At 46.5% G+C, this 16,327-nt stretch overlaps 1 protein-coding gene across 1 annotated transcript in view; it reads right to left on the bottom strand.

Moving 5' to 3' along the window:
• Positions 1-16,327, bottom strand: part of NPFFR1 (neuropeptide FF receptor 1) — a 95,179-nt gene that overhangs the window by 11,158 nt on the left and 67,694 nt on the right. The window contains exon 3 of the mRNA XM_075610765.1: positions 5,768-5,867. Within this exon, the coding sequence (XP_075466880.1) occupies positions 5,768-5,867 (100 nt within the window). The remainder of the gene's footprint in view (positions 1-5,767; positions 5,868-16,327) is intronic.

Below are 16,327 nucleotides of genomic sequence, written 5' to 3'. Positions count from 1 at the left end.
AGGGTAGAATATTGTTCACACCCCCTGGGTATAAAAGGTGGCGATCCAGAATTTTATATTTAGACCTCATTTACCATCAGGAGTTCCTTTTCCATCCAGAGGGACTCCAGGGAGGTCTCCAGGTTAGGTTCTAGCCTGTAAAGGACACCTTATATTTTAGCATAGGGACAGTATCCTATTATTAGGGGCTCCCAATAAATAGGAACTAAAGTGAATACACTACTGGAGGGAGTAGTCTCCATTAGTCTCCATCTGCAGGACTAGGAAGAGACCTGGGTGTGCTGCTGACAATTCCTAGACTAAAGGATTTAGGTCCGTGTCAGGCTGGGCAAAAGGCTCTTAAATGGGATGAGCCACTACGTAACTTGTAGGGCGAGGAGCTGGATTAACTATTTCTGCTATGCTAAATCTGTCCTATTCAAGTTGTGCTTCTTCATGAATGCATGCATATGAAGATGTTCTGTTATAATAAATTCAGTTGAAGAGTTCCTGGTGCCTGTGCAAATTATTCCTACTCCTCATACAAAGCCAGCATGGATCCAGCTGCCCTGACAGGATCCTAAAACCTGTCCTGTTGACAACATCAGGTTAGCTGCTGAGCACTGACATCACTTTATTCAGGTTCCAATCTGTTTAGAGCACAGAGACTATGTAACAACACTCCCTTTTCACTGTGCACACTATCCCTCATGAATGGGGTGGGATAGGGGTGGTACCAACACAAACTAGTAGTTACTAGTTGTTAGCTATTCATTATTATCATCATCACAGTAATGTGCCTCTAAAAACAATACCAGGATTTTGTGGTAGTTAAAAAAATAGAATAAAGGCTAAGTAACATAAATATAGGTTCAAAAAGAAGAAACATATAATATGATTACTACACATTTTAATATCGTTTGTGATAATGCTTCCATTGCATTGGGTTGTAAGGAGTGGCTCAGTGAGTAAAGACACTGACTGACACTGAGATTACTGCAGGGGAGCCTGGTTCAATTCCCGGTATCTGCTCCTTGGGCAAGTCACTTTATCTCCCTGTGCCTCAGGCACCAAAAACATAGATTGTAAGCTCTACGGGGCAGTGCCTGCAAAATGTTTCTGTAAAGCGCTGCGTACAATTAGCAGCGCTATACAAGAACATGCTATGTATGTATGTATGTATATTGCAGCCAAAGTTGACACTGTGTGCTCATTTGCATGCCATTTGCATGCAATTTCCCAGAATCCCTGGCTGCAGTGGAAGCACTGTATGCAAAGAGATGATGGTGAAAAGCAGGGTTGCCGACCTGTCTGAGACATGTACATGTGCTCACAAGTGATATTTTTATTTACTGTACGTGTGGAAGATTTTTGTCTCTTTTTTACCCACCACAACTTATATAATGTGTTGTTGATACAGCAGGGCCCCGGGTATACGGCGGGTTCCGTTCCAGGGGCCCGCCGTATTGTGAAAATCGCCGGAAAGTGGATCCGGCGATTTTCAGTGATTTTGCATGCACAGAATGGCGTTTTCGCCGTTCTGCGCATGCACGGCTATGGTCTGCGCGCGCAAACTACGGTATGCGCGCATGCGCCGGGCGCAACCGCCCATTCTACCCATGCGCGAATGGGAATCAAAGATGGCGGCCCCCTTCTCAGTGCCGCTGTATCGGCGGATCGCCGAAAAGCGAAGCGCCGAAAAGCGGGGCCCAGCTATACACATGTTAAGAAATATGTCTTTATCTTTTCATGTTCTACCTCTTGCAGGTGCCAGGTAGGGTTGCCAGGTGTCTAGTATTGAACCGACTGTCCTGTATTTGGACACTGTCCAGTAAAAAATGAGAAGTAATATTGGACATGTATGTGCCTGGTATTACCTCTCTGGACATACTGTAGTGCCCTGACCGGCTTGGCGGGCGGTGGGATTTCCCCATGCAGGGAGAGAGAAGGGCTGTTGCTACGAGGCAGGGTAATGCAGCCAATCAAGAAAAGATGTCAGGAACCTGGGGTTGGGGCAAAGGAGAGGAGGAAACAGCATGGAGAGGTGAGAGGGGTGTGTATGTGGCTCGACCATGCCACAACTTACACTATTGCATCCAGTATTTTTGGAGAAGCCAGCTGGCAACCCTAGTTCCAAGGTTTCTCACCAGAAGATGCAAACAACATGTTGTCAAGTGTATTGGTCAACCAGCAGTGATCAGTAACTGTTCCCCTTTCTTTAATTGGTGGTTAATACAGTGCTTTCCTCCCACCAGTGTTGGAAGAACCTGACATGCACTGGAGAGTAATGTGTTGCAGACTTATCCTGCACTAATGGGATAAACACACTTTGTGAATTTCTTTAAATGTAGTGTGTGGCTGGAAGGCAGATATGAAGTTAAATTAGTAATGATGTATTTTACATAATATATGTAGCAGGGTACCCTCCCTTGCCTCCTCCCGGACAGTGGTTCCGTCGCGTCGGAGGGTTTAGTGAGCTGTGTTGGCCATGTTGTTGTTGGCGCAGCCACATGTTTATGGACTGTGTGTAAGGCGGCAGCCATCTTGAGGCTGGCGCTGCAGGAAGAGGAGGTCCTGTCATTCAGGATTTCCTCCGCGAGCTGGAGATGCCGTGTTCAGTCTCGACGGAGCCGGCGAAGGGAGAGGTAGTGTCAAGGGAGCTTGTCAAGCCCCTGGACCAGACTAGACCCATTCCCTGTAGGCCCCAGCTAGTTCCCCTACACCGTAGTGGAGTATTGTACGGCTGGCCAATAGTACAGGACTTGCCCCTTAGTGTGCGGACAATACAGCGAAGCAGATGGAACCGTGGTGGAGGATTCCCCTGGCCTGGTGGAACGGCTGCGAGGTCTACCAGACTAAGGCGAGAAGGGGATTGAGCCGGAGGCCCTGCATCGTGGCATCACGGATGTGGCCTGTCTGAATATACCCTGGTGTACTCGAGTACCCAGGAAGGTACCCACATGCACCAACACGACACAGGGAGGTATCGCTACCCTCACATATATCTCTAGGAGGGATTGTACTGCTGGACATCGGGTTCTAAGTGCCCAGGGCACCCACAGTACTTTGGGGGACAATTACTGTCATTGCTACCTGCTGGTTGTTATAGTTTGTGTATACTCTATTGCGGAAGAGGATATGGGACCATAGTAAATAGTGTTGCATATACAGTACTGTACTTTGTGTGGATTGTGGTTATTGGAGGTATACCATATAGGTATACCAGTTCCTGTGGGTGGCTATCCCTCCAACGCAGGGATCCTCAATGGTGGAGGCGCTGCACCAGCCACCCCAGGCTCCCCAAGCGCAGAGGCTTAGGCCTCTTGTAAGCCTAACAGGTTAGCACCATAACACCCGTATCAGCCAAATCTCCTCGAGGAGGGAAAGGGTGTTACATATATTTAGGGAGATATAAATAAAAACGGCAATAATGGCATTTTCCATGCTAAAACAGGCAATTTTGCACGGGAATAGACCACGCTGTATTCTTTATAGCAGTAATTCCCACCAGAAGCTAATATGAGTTTTACTAATAAAATGTCAGTACTATTCCCCCTGAGCATGTGCACAGAAACGTTTTTCAGAATCTCTTACTTCTGAGGTTACCATGATAACCTTTAGGCTGTGTTTATAGTGGAGAGTGGCCGTGCTCTCCAGCGCTGATGCTCACCTCTCGCTTACCAAGCGGCTGCTTTTCATGTTCTTGCCCCTCAGACAGAGCGTGTGCTCTGGTAGGCGGGGCTTGTGGGGTGGAGGCGGGTCGGGAGGCGGGACAGGGATCTGTGTCCGAGCTAGGGCAGGGGGACAGGGATCTGTGTCCGAGCTAGAGCAGGGGGACAGGAGCCTGTATCAGATATATATATAGACCCTGAATTTAAAAAAAAAATTTTTTTGCACAATGCACACACACTGCACACACACTCACAGCACACACAGCACAGCCTCACAGCACACACACACACACACATTCACACACACACACAAAGTGGGGGGGGGGGAGAGAAGAGCGTCCGGCTTGTCGCCTCCATCGCCCGCCCCAGGGGCCAACCGCACACCACCCGGCTCCCACCACGGCACCGCTCGCATCACCCACTCCCCCACCCCCCCTCCATCACCCCGGGCAGGCAGGCAGCCATGGGAAACGGGGCAGAGGGGGGACACACTGTTCACCCACTTCCCCCCCCCTTCTATATCCCGCCCCGGGCAGGCAGCCACGGGGATCGGGGCAGAAGGGGGACACCTCCCTCCTCCCCCCTCCTCCCGATCGGGTGCGTGGCGGTCTTTTTTTGTTTTTTTTATTTTTTTAATTAGCGCGACCGCGGAGGGAACAGGGAGCGGAGGGAACGGGGAGCGGAGGGAATAGTGACCGCATTTCTGAGCTGCGCTCTGATTGGACGGATGTGCACCTCCTCTCCAGCAAGCGCTGAAAGATAGATTTGCCTGTAGCGAAAAGCTGAGCGAGGTTCCGCATGCGTGAGCACGCAAGCGGAAGCTTTCACTCAGAATGGCACAATAATAAATAATGGGTCTCAGATAATATACTAATCACGCCTCAGCGCGGATCAGCAAGCACGACGCCACTATAAACACAGCCTTAGACTGCAGTGGGCTTTAGGGAAAACATAGCTTTTACCTCCCGGACACAATATTTAAAAAAATTATATATATCCTGAGCAAAGCATCATATTAAAAAATAAATAAATAAAAAGACGCAGCGTTGGAAAGGGCTAGAGGAGATGCGTTAATGTTTGTAAAAAAAATATGTTAAAAAAAAAAAAACATTGGCAATCGGCACAGACGCCTGCTTTAAAGAGAGCTCACATGTCAAAAATATGTCGGAAACAGCTTTTAGGTCAGGATTTGGTTTCGACAGTGTGAATCCGTGGTGTGCAAATCTTTCATGCAAATGAAAAAAAATCATGCAAAATTTGGTGTTATTCGTTTGCTATTCCAGTGGTGCTCAACTCCAGTCCTCAAGCCCCCCCCAACAGGTCAGGTTTTCAGGGTATCCCAGCTTAAGCACAGGTGACTCAATCAGTGGTTCAGTCGAAGATATCCCGCAAACCTGACCTGCATATGACTGTGTTTGATATAGTTGGTAAGGGGCTTTGCTCTCCAACCGCTAGTTAGGGACGAACAACAGAGTAAGTTAGCGCTCTCAGAGAGGAGTTAGGCATTGTGTTTGATTGTTGCCATGTTTTATGCCTTTAAGAATTTACCTGCTAACAGATCCATACTGTATTCTTCCTTTAATGTGAGAGCAAAGATCCTGCAATGTGGCTCAGTATATATATATATACAAATGTAAATACAACTGCATGCTCATCTGCATGTGTTAGGCAGGTCTGCAACCCCGCCTTTCCCCATTATCACCCAGCACACAGCACTTCCACTGCAGCAAGGGATTCTGGGAAATGACATGCAAATGAGCACACAATGCCACTTTTTGCTTCAAAAACCATTTTTAACATGGTTCCCTATAGGCTTAAGCTTGCTGCATGGTCACAGCTTTGAGCACAGCCAGGGTTAAGGTGCATACCCAGAAAACCACCCACAGACAGCTGTTTCGACCTTAATGGGTCTCATCAGTGTGGGGTTGATTAACTGGGTATGCAAAGAAGCTAAAGGATGGGCCAACCAAAATATATATATATATATACACACACACCCTTTATGCATACATAAATCTTAGAAAACATCTCACTCTAAGTTTAATAATAGATGGTGTGCTGTAAATTGGGAATTGTAAACCAACCAATTAGGAATGTACAATACATTTATAACATACCTTTCCACTGCAATGGCCACCAGGGTAAAAACCGAAGCAGAAACAGACATCCCTTGTACCAGACCACTCATTTTGCACATGATGTTGTCAAACGGCCATCCTAGAAATAACACAGAATAGGATAGGTTTTCATACAATATCACATTAAGTAATATGCTGAGATGTGTTTGCTTATGGTTTGCTGATAGATGGGGAGTTACATCTATTGCTAAAGGTACATTGTATATAACAAACATCATTAAATTGTTGCAGTACTGTTATAGTGCTGAATTGTTGTACCAAGAGTAGATTTGCTGCAGCTGTTATTTCCTTGTCTAGGTGCACATCAGCGTCAACATTATCTCTTCAACCGCAATAGAATGCTGTCAACTAAAAGCTTGAATACGACGACATTTATAAAGAACTCCCAAGATGGATCATTACTGCATCATATAACAACCTGCAAAGCATCTTTAAAAACAGCAGCTGCATCATTTTGTGCTCTGGAAGACATTGCAACATGAGTCATGGCAACACGTATATTTAACAAGGCAGGTACTCTGCTCAACAGTCCCAGCAAGAATGATATCGAAAATTCAAAGCGGTAGAAGGATTTATGGGGATTTTAATCAAATATAATATTCCCAAGTAATTTAAAGTGCAGAAGTCAAAGCTGCTGCGCACTCCAATATTATTGTGAAATAAGCAGCATGCATTTTAATCAAGAGGAGAAGAGATATAAAAAAAACCCACTGATTACTATCATGTTCAAGATGTCAAGTCTCAACAGATCCAGGTAGTGCTAAGTGTGAGTCCATGTCCGGTTTCACTGTAAGATCATCAGATTCTTCATACTGCATTATTCTTAGTGGCTTGTTATGGCTGGAAGTATTGGCTCCCTTGCTCCAATGCACTCACTGAGAAGTAAAACCTTTTATTGATTATTACTGTTATCAACTTAATTTTTTTTGCTTTAGTGTGAAATACTTTTTTTTTTTTTTTAATTATTATTAATTTGGTGTTAAAACCTTGAGAAAAAACTGTGACCCTGAGGTTTTGCTAAAATACACCCATATTACTAGTTGCATACTCAAGTATACGTGTAATCAGGGGCGAACAGACAGGACTAATGTCAGGGGGCCCGGGCTGCAGAGCCTAATGTGTGAGATTGGCAGAGGTGCCTGTCAGAGGGAGGCCCCTCTGACAGGCACTTCTGTGGGCAGTCAAGGACAATAAGTCACGGCCGTTTCACTGTGACTAAATTGCAGCAGGCACTACGCCGCGACACCCCACCGCCGGAACCTGCCGCCGCTGGCCAATTCCCTGCAAAAATAAGTGCCTAAACCCCATACCCCAAGCCCTTACCCTAAAACCCCCGACCCTAACAACTAAAATGCCTTAAATTACTCTCTACCCCAGCTACTAAAACCCCTTAAATTAACCTATCCTGAGTACTCAGACCCTTAAATTAACCCCTACCCTAAACAGTACTAAAACATACCTTAGAAGCGGCCACAGGCAGATTGGCTGCGGTGGAGGGCTGAACGCCGGCGGCCATTTGGTCATGGTGAAACGGCCGTGACCAAATGCCCCATTACACCTCCACAGGCCCCTTCTTGCAGGCACCTCTGCGGGCCCCCTCTGGCAGGCCCCTTTTTACAGGCACCTCTGCAGGCCCCCTCTGGCAGGTCCCTTCTTCAGGCACCTCTGCGGGCCCCCTCTGGCAGGTCCCTTCTTACAGGTACATCTGCGCCCCCCCCCCTTACAGGCCACTGGCAGGACCCCTCTTACAGGCCCCTCTGTGGGCCTGCTCTGGCAGGACCCCTCCATGTTTGCTTTACCAGTATCCAGTTGTGCTGCAATCTTTCTCCATACCTTTGGTTTGGGTGATGTACAAGTTCTTTACAGTTATTGATCAAAATGGTGCACATACCAGTATTCTGCCTGTTCTGATGTAGATGTTCCAATTGTTCATCTTTGTAAGTATGTGTATCTCTATCATCATCTCGCACACTTTATATACGTGAAAAACAAAAAGGTTTTATTTTCTCAAGATGAGTTGGGGACCAAAAACATTGATCATACCTATAGCACAGTAAAGCTTTCTTGATTTTCACTTATGTAGAATGCACTGGCCCTTTATACATTGTGATAGCGCCAAGGAAATGTTCCATACAAATAACGGCGGACCCCTCTGTTTCACAGGCACTAAGAGCAGAGGTGCCCACGGTATAACCACCAACGATTGGCCTGCAAGGACCCTGACTGTGGTTATACATCGACTGGTGTGCCAGCTAAAAGGTCTGTGAAGGAGGTTTTCCATTTACTATTCTGCCTGCCAGTATCTGGTAGCCCCCTTCCCACAGGGACTGGTCAGCTGGCTTACTGCCTGATATCCTCTGATATCCTCTGAGAGGGGAGTTTTAGCTAATACATTGCACTGCCTTTTTGTGAATGAAGCATCAACTATAGGTTTCCCTGCAGTGATATATTACTAACTATTTTCACTATCTAAGGCGTGTAATATAGTGCACGCACGCGTCAATTATAATTGGCTGTGTTTAGCCAGACGTTTATATACTTGGGAATAATTAATGCTGTAGCGCCTCCTGTGGTCAGTGTGAAGAATACATCTGACTGCCCCAAAGGACTTTGTCACAATGTATTCTATCATTTTTTTGTTTTAAGCCGTGCACCTCTGTCATTATGTATGTATGCTTGATAACTTTTTCCCTTACTCAGCATTGTGTTGGCCAACACCAGCCAGGTAAAATTAATGCAAATTTCTTTCATACACAAGCTCGAAGAAGAATAGATCCTATTAAAAATTAGGAGTAATTTGTTTGCATCTATTTGGCTTCTGTCCAATCATTTTCTCTACACGCCTCTTCTGATGAAGGAACACCATTGATCCATTTTGCACATACACTATATACCGGTATTAAAATACTCTGCTAGCTACTTAGCAACATCTTGTTTATTTTAAAGAAAATAGGGCTCTTAAATGTGTCTCTTCCAATGTTGACGTTTAATCCGTTCAACAAAACAGAGAGTTTAAATTATTCATGGCAGTCAGTGGTGCTAATTGCGCAATGCGCTTAATTAACAGTGTTTAGATGAATGCAGATGTAATCCTAATGTGGCCGCAAGATGTAAACAATGTAATTATGCTTATGCTGCGTGTTTAGAAGATGGGTACAGTAGCTGGCAGCAAGCCACGTCCAGTTATATACAAAAGTTGATATTACTATATAACAAGGTTCAAGGAACTTCATGTTTTTATGATAACTGATTACTAATTAGTTTTTACAGAGTTCAACCAATTCGTTAAAAAAACCCACAACAAAAAAGTTCCAGATATAGCACCCATTATTCTAAACTCGCGTACCGTTGGTTATCACTAATGCAAGTTTTAACGAGGAATGCATCATGGCTTCCTTTAATCAAATGAAATCACAGTTACTGTATGCATTAGAAATTAGATTAAAATTGCCTGAAGTATGTTAAAATATGCTTGTTCTAAGCCTAATGGGTGATATATCTGTCATTTGCAAACATGATAAGCTGAAAACATTGAGGGGTTTGAGTTCTTTTGGCTAATCTATTTGTGTGTGATCACTGTGGGCAAAAGAAGAGTTTGCAAAGTTTCTTCTTATTTTTATTGGCCCAATAACAGAGACAGGGTGGGGTATTTAATTTACAAACAAGCCAAAAATTGCTCAATGATGGATTTAAGCATGACTGCATTATATGATAAACACAATAGAATTTGCAGGGGGGGGGCAAATGGGGAGAGCCGGGCCCGGCGGCAACGAGAGGACCGGCAGCCGGGCATAGAAATTGGAACCGGCCAGAGGTTGGGTACAACTGATTTGTCTGGGCACTGGGCACCGGCTCTCCCCAGCTGTGGTCCTCCCTCACTGTCCCATGCCGGGCCTCTCTGACATCGTCGCGTGGCAGGAGAGGCCCGGCGGGAGAGAGGAAGGCTCAACAGGAGGTCCGTAGCAGCTGGTGCAGAGCCGGGGCATCCCCAAGGTAAGTGTGTGTTTTTGTATGTATTTGGGGTGGGGGTTGTATGTATTTGGGCGAGCAGGGTTTTTAGTATGTATTTTGGGGAGTTGAAGGAGGGTATAGTTTGTAGCAAGTATTTGGGGGCCGGGTTTGCATTATGTATTTGGGAGGGTGGGGTGTGTTTGTTTTTTTTTTTTTTTTTTTTTTTTTTGGGGGTGTATGTATTTATTGGGGGGGGCTCTAGTCCTGGACAATCTGTCGGTGGCCACACACACACACACACACACCTTATTTACATTGACAATATGTATCACACAAATAATACTGCACGATTACATACTGCTGGTAAATTAAAACAAATTCCTACAAATACATTTTCTTGCATGCTGAAAGAATTGCCATTGTAAGAAGCCGTTTGACACAAGCAATTTGTTCTGCTGGGAAGTGGAGTGAAATCCCAGGCAACCCGCAGGTTGCTGATCTGTGCTCACACAGACAGGGGCTAACAAGATATTTCCTTGTTGTTATTTTCTTGGGGCAATCTCCACGCAGCCAATTTCTGCTGTTAGCTCTTTTGTACCTAAATGTTCCATTCTGTCTTTCTGACTGCTTCCATTTGATACTAAAAGTACTTAAACCGTGTTAACCCTATTTCCTAATGAAAAGGCAGGGGGAAAAAGTGCATTTATGATTCTATTTGATGGGTGGAGCATCAGGGTCCTGAATCACTGTGGTGGAATTATTCATTGTTATACTGTAGTATGTGTAGCCATGCCTGGTGGCTACCAGTCTGCCCTCCCTGTCATGTAAGTCCTGATAGATGCAGGCTGTGTCAGGCCCCCCCCCCCATCTTCGGTTTACCCCTCCTCTTGCAGCTTCCTTGAGTGGCAGGAGTGGAGGTGTGACAGGGTCTGTGTGTTGCCCAATCCGGGTGCAGACCTTGTGCCCTCCCCTTCTGCACTAAGGAAAAGGCAGTTCTAAAATATAGTGAGTCTGAGTCTCTCCCTCTTGGGATTGAGACGTGCCGTCAGCCTCAGGGGGCTTAAGAGAAACACCAGGCCTCAAGGTTGATATCTGGCCTAGGTACATCCAGAAGCAGGGGGCCTGTGACTGAAGAATGCATTCGCTGTATTACCATCTGCAGTGGATGTGAATAAAGAAGGCCCTGTTTTACATATACTCCCTGCCTAAGTCTACAGTCTACAGTATTAGGGGTAGAGTATGACTGATGAGTCTCCAGCCAGGCTGGAGCCTGCAGTGGATGGAGGCGCTTGCACCAAGAGAGGAATGAAGCCTGAGACATCCAAAAGCTTGTCCTCTTATCCTCACAACATCGCGGACCCTCAAATCTCCTGCAGCTTACAGGTACCCTGCACCAACCCACACCTGGTAGCCAACCAATCTCCCAGAGGGGGGGGGGGGGGGGAGGGGGAACGGGGAACCAGCGCTACATATGGATGTGGTGTTAGTTTGTATTCTAATGATTACAATTCTACTTTTTAAAATGCTGGCATCAGACTAGCAGAAGATGTTGAAGGGAAAAACCGACTGAGAAGCTCAAAGGCGTCTGCCAGTGCTAACAATAGGAGATAAGGAGTCTCTAAGGGAGAGATTAATGGAGAGCATAACTGCTGCTGTGTGACAATTGTGTCCATATAGTATAATGCAGAAAGACAGGATCAGCCTGGAGTTACACTTTACTCACGATACAGCCGTCCTCTGTATGTCCGTAGCTCTCACTCTCTCTCTCCTGGTGTCAGTGTGTGCACACACGGATGACGTCACTCCCCGGCGCTGGCCCGATCCGGAACATCAGAGAAAAGTAGACTGATCGATGCCGCTGCCTCTCCAAAGAACACGGGGACTCACCAGGTAAAAATAAAACTGAAGTTTATTCTAGTAACATTAAAAAGTGAACACTCAGGACGAACAAAAATAGAGCAACCTCCTCCCACGCGTTTCGGGCATGCACTGCCCTTTCTCAAGGAGTATACTTACCTTCCCATGACTTACCTTATACTCCTTGAGAAAGGGCAGTGCATGCCCGAAACGCGTGGGAGGAGGTTGCTCTATTTTTGTTCGTCCTGAGTGTTCACTTTTTAATTTTACTAGAATAAACTTCAGTTTTATACGTATGTTTACCCCCGCTTCAGCTTTGCTATAGAACAATGAAACTGGTGCTGCAAAGGGCGTATAACTTAATACATAGTAGACAGACAGAACCCCTGTAAATAGCACTCTGTTTCTGTATGAATTGGTGATTTGTTTAAAATAACTTTATTAGTTGACAATATCGTTAAAATATTGGGGTTTAAAACAATGATTAAATAATGCCAAGTGTGGCTAACTCTATGGATAGGTGTATCCAGAGGAGTATACAATGCTGTATTAATGCCCAGTGTTAGGGTAATTCACTGGCCCTAGTGTTCCTCATATGGAGAGAATGGGCTAGAGTTCTTATGGTGGAAGTAGTGGCTGTGTGGACCACATATGTAGTGCCCCAGTATTGAAATACTAGTAGGTGCACTAGTTGATTGGACCTGTACTTAGCTGCTTTTGTACTGCAGCTATTAGTACATTATAGACTTGTGTATACAGATCTAGGTCTATGTGCACCTATTATGAGTGTTTAACACCAGCATGTGTGGGTGGTGGTATTTAAATACAAGTGTGTGATACTTAACACGTGTACATCCCAAGTGTGTAATGTCAGGGCTAGAATAGACACATGCTGGTGTTAAACACTCATAATAGGTGCACATAGACCTAGATCTGTATGCACAAGTCTATAATGTACTAATAGCTGCAGTACAAAAGCAGCTAAGTACAGGTCCAATCAACTAGTGCACCTACTAGTATTTCAATACTGGGGCACTACATATGTGGTCCACACAGCCACTACTTCCACCATAAGAACTCTAGCCCATTCTCTCCATATGAGGAACACTAGGGCCAGTGAATTACCCTAACACTGGGCATTAATACAGCATTGTATACTCCTCTGGATACACCTATCCATAGAGTTAGCCACACTTGGCATTATTTAATCATTGTTTTAAACCCCAATATTTTAATGATATTGTCAACTAATAAAGTTATTTTAAACAAATCACCAATTCATACAGAAACAGAGTGCTATTTACAGGGGTTCTGTCTGTCTACTATGTATTAGAATAAACTTCAGTTTTATTTTTACCTGGTGAGTCCCTGTGTTCTTTGGAGAGGCAGTGGCATCGATCATTCTACTTTTCTTAGCAGAAGATGTTCTCTACAGGCAGATCTTCATGCATTTTACTGGCTTGGGGAAATTAGGATCCGATCTATGACAAACTGTATCTTCCTACTATTTACTTCTAATCATGTGCTGGAGGGTCCAGCATCTTCCTCTGTGATACCATATTAACATGGAGACTTAGATTGGAAAAAAAAAAACCGTGTATAGACTTTTTTGGTGCAGTCTACATTCTAACTGGGTGAGATGTTCGGAGATATGTAACGTGCAATACTGTCAATTGGGGCACTATCACAGTCTAATCACTCTAATGAATAACTCCCCATGTCTCAGGGGGGCGGGGGGATCCTTCCTATCTACAGTAAGTGGGGTCACTCCCTAAATCAATGGTCAGCATTGAACATTCACACATTTGTCCCTTTTTTTTTTCCTCTCCATAATTTGCAAATTAAAAGGAAGCAAATCAGGAATAACAAATTGGTAAAACATGTATTACAACAATTCAAATATGTTTTAAATATAAGGGGGCTATAGACCATGATTTTCACAATCCTAACCTTTGCAAATACAGTACATGGGTCTTGTGGTGGTTCTGTCTCCGTATGAACTGGAAAAGTAGATATCATTGTTGGTGTCATAAGCTGGCAGGCATAAGCATATTCAAATGGACAAGGAGCAAATTGTGACACACACACTGAGTGCTCATTTGCATGTCTAGCTATTCCAACTCTAATCCATCCAAAATGCTGCTGGCAGACTAGTCTACCTCACTCACTGCTTTACTTCTGCTGCTCCACCATGCATACTGTATGCCTACACTGGCTTCCCATAGCCTCCAGATTCTAATTTAAATCCCTAGATCCGACTTACAAAGCCGTCGACACTGCCCCCCCACCCTTACATCTCAGCCCTCATCCTCCAATACATACCTAAACACCCCCTATCTTCTGCAAATGACATCCGTCTCGCCTCCTACTTTATTACCTTCTCTGACTCCCGACAGCAAGACTTCGTGCAGCCCCTCTCTCTACAATTCCGTACCGTGTACCATCAAACTCTCCAGCTTTCAGACATTTGAAAACTCCCCTTTTTCAATGAAGCCTTCTCGCCATACCTCTAAGGCTGCGGCCAGGGTGAAACGGAGTGCGTGCGCTCACGCTCGGCGTGATCAGAGTGATTGCTCTGAATGCACTCGTCCAGGGTGAGGGTGCTTGCCATGCGCTTGCTGCTTGGCGAGACCGCCACATTTGATTTGGCTCCTCGCTGATGTGTCACGTGAGTGGTTCGCCCAATGAGGGCGAACCAGCTCCGTGATGTCATGGCCTCGCCACTGACATGCCCCTGCGCACGCAACTAGCTGGACATAAATCGCCGAGCAGGGCGCATGACATCATGGTGCCCGAGCGCCAGCGTGCGCACTCCCAGCCTGGCCACAGCCTAACATCCAACTCCTCTCCCCCTCCAACCCCATTGGGGCCAGCTCACTGGCTGCACCAATTTCCACTCTATGTAATATTTCTCCCCCCCCCCCCTCTCCCAAACCTTAATGCCTTCAACTGTCAGACTTGGCCATATTCTAACCTTATCCTACAATGAGCAGCCATCTTACTTTCTTGTTTCAACACGGTCCCTCATTCCCTCTAGATTGTAAACTCTCATGAGCAGGGTCCTCATTACCATGTTTGTCCTCACTTGTATGTAACGGTTTATGTATGTAACCCCCCCCTGTTGGGTTACTAGTTGTAATATAAAGGGTTAATTAATGTCTGATGAGTTGTTGCAAAGTGGTGACCTTTATATGTTTGTTGCCAATGATGTACCAGAGTACGTTAGCCTGCTATTCTAGAAGGAGCTCATCCTGTCACATGGGGTGGGGTGATGTATGGCGGGGCTGGGGGGGTAGCAGCGGTAGCAGCCTAGCGGCACTGCGGGGGCCCGGCGGTGCCTGGTGGGGGGGGCGCCACGGTGGTGACAGTGCTGCGGGGGCGGGAGCAGCCTAGCGGCACTGCAGGGGCCCGGCGGCGCCTGGCGGTGCTGGAGGGAGCGCCACGGTGGTGACAGTGCTGCGAGGGCGTGAGCAGCCTGGCGGCACTGTGGGGGCCAAGCGGCGCTGCGGGGGGGAGAGCGCGATGCTGCGGGGGATGGCGGTGCTGGGGGGGGGGAGCCCAGTAGCAGCCTGGCAGCACTGCGGGGGCCCGGCGGCACCTGATGGGGGGGCGCCACGGTGGTGACAGTGCTGCAAGGGCGTGAGCAGCCTGGCGGCACTGCGGGGGCCAAACGGCGCTGCGGGGGGAGGGAGGGTGTGGCCACAGGGAGGGGGTGGTGACGGTGCTGCGGGGGCCTGGTGGCAGGCACCTGTTCCACGAGGCTGCGCCCGCATGCGCCATGCTTCCCTCTCACGCTGGTGCGCCGGAAGCTTAGCCCAGCTGCTGACTTCCAGCGCTGCCAATAGGGAGACGAGGCACAGAGTGTTGTTTTTAATTTTTTTTATTAATTGACGCACGGCTGTGCAGGGGGCCCGAGCGGCCAAGCCCCCCTGACACACGGGGCCCGGGACGCCAGTACCCTTTGTCCCCCCCCCCCCTTGGCGGGCCTGCGGGTATGGGACCAGCTACAGTATGCACCCATATTCCACAGGCAGGACCTGGGGAAGGAGGCAGAGTGGGTGCAGAACTTCCTGCTTCTAAAATAAGTGCAGAAATGGCTTTCTGTTGTGTTTCTGCTCCCCTCTAGCTCTGAGATACTGAAGAGCACACCAAACTAATATAAAAAAATAGGATCTAAGTAAATGACATGTACTATCCCTAAAAAGATACTGCTCTAAGTCCAAGGATTTCACAACGATTCCTTCCAAAATAGCAAAATTTAGGAGTAGGAAAAAACTTCGCCCTTCGTGACGACCGGAAGGGACCCGCGCGGGAGATCCGAATACACACACACCGGCAGCGAGAACGCTGAAAAGCCCGGGATTTTGTACTATTCACCGTTTTTAAGTGTAAAATGTGAGTGCATTTTTATTTGTTTGCCGCTGTTCATGAATTTACCTTTGGAAAATACTACGCCACAAGAGTCCTTCTCCTTTTTATGGTTATATCCTGGGGAAGAGTTCACCGTACCTGAGGGATCGATACTGAAGGTCTGCAATCACCGTTTGCTCCCATCAGAGAGAGACAGAGTCTCCGTTATGCGTTAACATTATGGATAAAGTGTGAGTTGAATTCATCCACAGCTCCCCACTCTATCATTTCACAATGGGTTGCTCTATGTCGTGTTTTCTTATCTTTTACATGCAATTGCTGTGAACGTTTGGCGCTCCCCTGACTTCGGTTATCTACAAG

The sequence above is a fragment of the Ascaphus truei genome, chromosome 8 (assembly GCF_040206685.1).
Source record: "Ascaphus truei isolate aAscTru1 chromosome 8, aAscTru1.hap1, whole genome shotgun sequence".
NCBI lineage: Eukaryota > Metazoa > Chordata > Amphibia > Anura > Ascaphidae > Ascaphus > Ascaphus truei.
Note: the sequence above shows the minus strand (reverse complement) of the source record. Positions and strands in the feature narration are given on the sequence as shown.